At 36.4% G+C, this 6,292-nt stretch overlaps 1 protein-coding gene across 1 annotated transcript; it reads right to left on the bottom strand.

The window, feature by feature from the left end:
- Positions 1-4,468: 4,468 nt before the first annotated feature.
- Positions 4,469-5,352, bottom strand: LOC311169653 (arylamine N-acetyltransferase 1-like; the record flags this gene model as incomplete). Its single annotated transcript, XM_084231768.1, has 1 exon — positions 4,469-5,352. The coding sequence occupies exon 1, from the start codon at positions 5,339-5,341 to the stop codon at positions 4,469-4,471; it is 873 nt and encodes a 290-aa protein (XP_084087894.1). The 5' UTR covers positions 5,342-5,352.
- Between the last annotated feature and the right edge of the window lie 940 nt (positions 5,353-6,292).

Below are 6,292 nucleotides of genomic sequence, written 5' to 3'. Positions count from 1 at the left end.
AATGCCCCATTTATTGACTCTCAAACTGTGCCATCTCCCTTTCCTAATTGCATATTGGTACTTCCTTTAGTCACTTCCCAAATAAGCTACTGAATGCAATCTTCACCTGAGCATCAAGTTTTAGGAGAACCCAACCTAAGACTACCTAGTCCCACTCATGAAGGACACTGATGCTGTCTCCAACACCTGGTTATGACAAACACTATTATGATAAATGCTTTCCTACAGGTACCTGCCAATGAACATGAGAACTTTGCATGGATTTCTATCAGAAATGAGATGTTTTGGGAGACAGAGCATATGATCATTGATTTCATGGAGGATTTCATTAAGGTTACATCCTCTTCTGTAAAAAGATTCCTGTGATCTTTATAACCCAATTGACTCTTTATATAAGAAACTTTCAAATGACTCTTGATCTGATGTATCCAGGTGACAGCTCAGAGTTGCTGTAGTTTGAACTTCTCTGACAATAATCAGAAAAGTAAATTTGAGCAGGTCTTCATATGCCTATTGACTCTTCAAATCTCCATTTGGGAATTAAATAGCATGGTGTTAGTAAGGAGCACACTCTTGTATATTTAATACACATCTGTTGAGGAATATCTCAAAATACTCCTCTAGAGAATTTTTATTTATTATCTTCCATAGTTAAGCAGCTGATTTAGAATTATGACTATATGCCTCTTAAACTACAGGGCCACTGTAGGAGACCTAGCTGGTCACTGGACACTCCAGAATCTAGTGTTCAATTGTGTAATAAGAGGCACATTTTAAACTGAGTATAACAGCAACAGCAACAGTAATTATAGTTAACACATATGGAGTGGGTTTTGTATGTTTTTCTGTTCACAGCACTATATTTTTCTTATGTCATTAAATCCTTGTTAATGATTATAAGGGAAGTATTCTTCTTCTTCCCACATCACATACAAATTGAGGCCCAGAGTGGTTCCTAATTTGCTCATGAGCACATAATTGGTAAGTGGTAGAACTCGGCCCATACTTCACACAGTTGGACTCCTCAGCCATGTTCTTTTTTTTTTTTTTCCAAATACACAACTTCTTTCTTTATTGATATAATTAACATAGAGCAATATATTTTGTACATATTTCCCACTATGTGTGTATAAAGATTTTACAAATAAGAGTATAGCGATGTGAATAACATCTCGAGAAACAAAGTTCTTAACTGCTTGAAGTTCGCTGCCCTCAGAGCTAGCAGATTTCCAGGTCTCCTGAAAAATACCAGGCTCCTTTCTGACTGTAATCATTGAACAAGGCTGAATCCAAATCTCTGTTCTCAACTGAGCTCTTGGGAAGATTGAGAAGTGTGTACTTTTGTGGTCCAAAGTCCTAGATTACCATCTGATCCAGGCTGCGGACCTATTGATGATACCCTTTTATTTGACCTGCTGTTTTTCAAGAAGCATTTGTGGAAAACACACTCTTTTAAGGAGGTAAGATGAGTAAAACATTGGTTGTGCTGGTGTGTCAGAACAGTCCTGTTTCACACTTGTTCTGGTATAACAATTGGTTCTTTCCTAGCTGTCTGGAGTTTCCTCAGTCTACTGAAAATGGAGCTACCATACGACCCAGCAATTCCACTACTAGGGATCTACCCAAAGGACACAGAAACATTGATTCAAAAGAATAACTGCACCCCTGTGTTTATTGCAGCACTATTTACAATAGGCAAAACCTGGAAACCACCCAAATGCCCAAAAATAGATTACTGGATCAAGAAGATGTGGCATATGTACACAATGGAATATTATTCAGCAATCAAAAAAGATAAACACATGTCATTCGCAGCAACGTGGATGGAATTAGAAGGAATTATGCTCAGTGAAATAAGCCAGAAGGAAAAAGAAAAATATCGGATGGTTTCACTTACAGCAGGAATATAGGGGAACCAAATAGGACATCAGTGTAAAAAAAATAACAGTACAAGACAAAACAAAGCAAAGACGGACAATTATAAATCAGAGACATCCTGCAGGGGAGGAGGAGGGAGAGGGATCAGAGGGACGGAGGGAGGAACACATGGTGCACAGGTGCATTGGTGAAGGAAACTCTATGGGGACTACACCTGAGGGGGTGGGGGCAAGCAAGTATTGTTTAAAAAAGAACAATGATGTAAAAAAATAAAAAATTAATATATATATTTAAAAAATCGGTTCTTTCCTACTTCTACTTCTTGAATCATATTTTTGGCTTGTCTTCCATGTTCCCTGACTCTCTTTCTGCCTAATTCATTAGCTGGTTCTTCTGACTCCTGTTCTGGGTTTGCTTTCTTTCTTTCACTTCTAAGGGCTGTAGTGCCCTACTCTTAGGACCCATTCTCTTCTCCAGTGACACATTTCCCCCTGGGTGGCCTCATTCATTCCACAACACTAACTGCCACTCAAATACTAGGATTTCTCCAGAAATTGTAGCCCTAGACAAAGGGTTATATGTGATGCAGTTACAGATGACTGGTCTCTCAGATAATAATTAACACGTTTGTCCTCCCCCATCTCTTGCAGTGTCCCCCTTATTTGACAGGTTTGCCTTCTTTATGACCCGTCTCTCACATAAGCATTAACAAGTTTGTCTTCCCCATATTTCTTGCAATTTCCCCCTTGTTTGACTGGTCTGTCTTCTTGCATTCCAAGGAAAGGGGAGTTAAATAGCAGTTGTTGAAAAAAGCAAGCTGGTGCCCACCCGTCTCTGTACCGAGCCCTTCCCCTTTGCAGACGCTTGCACATCTTCCCCCTTTTTTTCCTTTGTATAAATACCCCTGCACTCTGCCAAAGAGCAGGACAGTTGTCTTTCAGACGTGGGTCTGTTGCACTCCTCATTTGTCGACAAAAACCACTTTAATTTGTCAAACTCTGTTTCCTTTTATTGGCCGAGGGAAACTGAGGCTGGTGTTCAGTATCAAATGCAAGTATTCAGTGAGCTGTTTAGTCAGAGCTAAGAGTTAGGGACATAGGCAGCAAAGCAGGGACGGAAAGGGAGTTAGCCAGTTTATCAACTTGGCCAATCCTCTCCCACTTTTCTGTTACCGTACATTCCACTCTGGCCCAAGAAGGCTTTCTTGGTCATTAACTTTCTGGTCATTAACCCTTTCTGAGTTGAACCTTTGCCACTGCTGAATAGGTCTCACATTCAGTACTGACAAGAGAGATGCTCTAGGCTAAAAAGTAAATAAAAAATATGTGAAAAAAAATTAGCTGTCGCTGTTGGCACTGCCAAAAATAAAATAACTTGAAATAAAAAAAATTTCAAGAATGTACAGGGCATATAAAAGAAGTGTCTGCAAACTGGGAGGCCTCAAACTGAAAGTAGAAAAGAAGCTCAGAGGAATGTAGTTACAGCCATGTACTTTATTTATTTATTTATTTATTTATTAAAGATTTATATACTTATGCATAGAAGAGCTGGGGTACAGGCCAGACATGCAGGAGGGTTAAGAGGATTCACCAGAAACAGAGTGAGGAGCAGAACACAGCCATGTACTTTATAAAGGGAAAAGACAGATGTTATTTAACCTTTGCAATGACTGTTTATAACAATGGAATACCCCAATGACAATGCATTGGTTAAAAATCATCATCTTATACTATTTTAGGAAGATGATTTAAGTTTTAAGTCTTATGAAATCAGAGGTATTTAGAAAAAAGTCTTATGTGTGCAAAAGAAAGTCTTATATATTACATTGTATTGATTAGAGTTTCTTCCTGTGTTCTATGAGGTTATTTAGAAGCAAGTATCGTATCTTATTCTTATTTGCTGAATTCCAGTCACAAACTTTTCCTCCAGTATTTTGTAAAAATTAGACACAGATTAAGTGCTAGTTGAGTTTAATGGAGTGATTTGCTCCATGTTTTATTAAGAAACCCACTAAACATTTTCTATTAATTCAACATTCACCCAGTGTTGAAAGCTTTCTAATATAAATGAGCAAGAGCCCTATAAAACACCAAAACATCCTTAAAATGTCCTTACTATTTTTAATTTTGATAAGGTTATGATTATGCTTTCTAAAGAAAGTTTTCATTGATTAATATATACTGAAATATTTATAGGTGAAATTTTTTGATGTTGGAATTATCTCATTTTTAATCTTTTCTAATTTTCTTTTTTTGACAGAAAAATGGGTCCATCTTTATTACATGCAGATTTAATTTTCTAGGATAAAATATTTTTATATATATATTTATTACATCATCCTTCATTTTTGTACAATGTATGATTTCCCATGAAATTCCCACCACCAATTCACTCGTGCATCATCACCATAGTCCCTTGTGCTCTTCCCACCCCCTTTTCTAATTTTCTTTAGAATAATCTTCACCTAATTATGAATTAGTTAATGAAAACATAGGAGCTCATTGTTGTATTCTTCTTGGGTTTGAAACTGTTTGATGTTTTCCATTTTAAGAGTTTCAGTATCTGAAAGAATACTGACGCTTTTGTTTTTTTAAATAGTAAAATATTGATGAATTTGTTTGGGCACAAACTTTCTCTCCAAGGAAATATTAAATATATTTTTCAGCTTTTCTTCTATTTCTTCCTCATTCAGTGTCTTAAATTCTACCAGATCCATATTGTCCCTATAATTGAATTTCCTATAGGCTAGAGTAAACCCCAATAAGCAGTAAACCCCATCAAGGGTCTGCAAGGAACAAAATGACTCCTTTAAAAACTCAGATGCTGTATGTGTTTGCAGGAATATATTTGCAGGCTCAAAATCTTCAATTGTTCTCGGTTCAAGAGTAAAGGAATAGATTTTTCGGTGTTTGCTCTTTTCCAAGTGATCAGAATTAAGAAATTCTTGATTTGGAATGTACTGCTCTCTTCTGATTTGGTCCAGATACCAGATTCCATTCTCTTCTGTCAAGCGAAAGATACAAGGCACCTGAGGCTGGTCCTTCCCAGAAATTAATTCCAGAGGCTGCCACATCTGGTAAGAACTTCCAAATCCAGCATCAGCGATGTAATTCCTGCCATCAATGGTCACTTTCAGGAGGAGATGAAGCATGCCAGTGCTGTATTTGTTGCCTGAAACGTTGTAAACAAACCCTCCTAATATTGTGGTCTCAAAACCAATTGTGGTCAGCACCCAGTAGAGAAGATGATTCACCTGGAGACACCACCCACCCCGATTCTTCCTCACAACTTGATCAAAAGTGGCCTCCAAGCCCAATTCCATGGCTTCTCCACAATGGATACCTAGGTTCTCAAAGGGAATGGATCGGATCTGGTGCTGAAAAATGTCAGTCAATGTTTCCAAGTCCAATTTGTTCCTGGAGTTCTTATAACCAATTCTTTCAAAATATGCTTCAATGTCCATGATTCCCTAAGGCATGGGAAGCAAAACAAAAACAAATAGTGTGACTTTTGTCCTTGAATTTTTTTGAGTAGATCAATTACTACTGAATGCATTTTCAATATATAAAGACACACAGTGGTTATAAATATCTGTTATAATTCCTTGAAAATATTAAAAATTTATTATTAATTTTTCCAACTTTATTTTCATATTATTAATATATATCATATATAAATTTAAGGTGTATAGTATAGATAAACATATCCACACTATACATAGATATATGTATATATAGCAAAATAATTACTATATTAAAGTTAGTGAACACGTCCACTCCCTCACAATTTTACAGTTTGATGTTTGTGGTGATTATATTCAAACTTACCTTCCAGTTGGAAATTTGAACTCTTTAACCAACATCTCCCCATTTTCCCATCATGGCAATCACCATCACTCTATTTTTATGAGTTTGGCTTATTTTGAAGATTCCACATGTAAATGAGAACATAAATATCTGACTTACTTCACTTAGCCTAAGACCATCAAACTTCACCCATGTTGTTGTTAAAGACAGGGTTTCCATCATTCATGACTGAGTTATATACATATAATAATAATTGTTTAATGATTTGTGTATCATTATAAATGTATGTTTAATTATAATGATATAATTATCGGTGGACACATAGAAAAGTTTTTATATCTTGACTATTGAGAATAATGCTGCAGTGAACATGGGTGACATATTGAGCTGAATGAACAGGTGAGACCAACTCAGTGCACATGTGTTCTAGGTTAATGCTTTGTTCATGGATTGCAAGTGATCCAATTTAGGTCAATGAGATTTTATTGAGGGACTTATGTCAAAACCAAACTGCTTCTCTTGCAGCTGGTAGGATATTTGCACAAAGTTACTGGAAGAACTTACTGAAGAATAATATCAACAAGGAATCTATGAAGATAAGGAATAAA

The sequence above is a fragment of the Talpa europaea genome (assembly GCF_964194135.1).
Source record: "Talpa europaea genome assembly, chromosome: 4".
NCBI lineage: Eukaryota > Metazoa > Chordata > Mammalia > Eulipotyphla > Talpidae > Talpa > Talpa europaea.
Note: the sequence above shows the minus strand (reverse complement) of the source record. Positions and strands in the feature narration are given on the sequence as shown.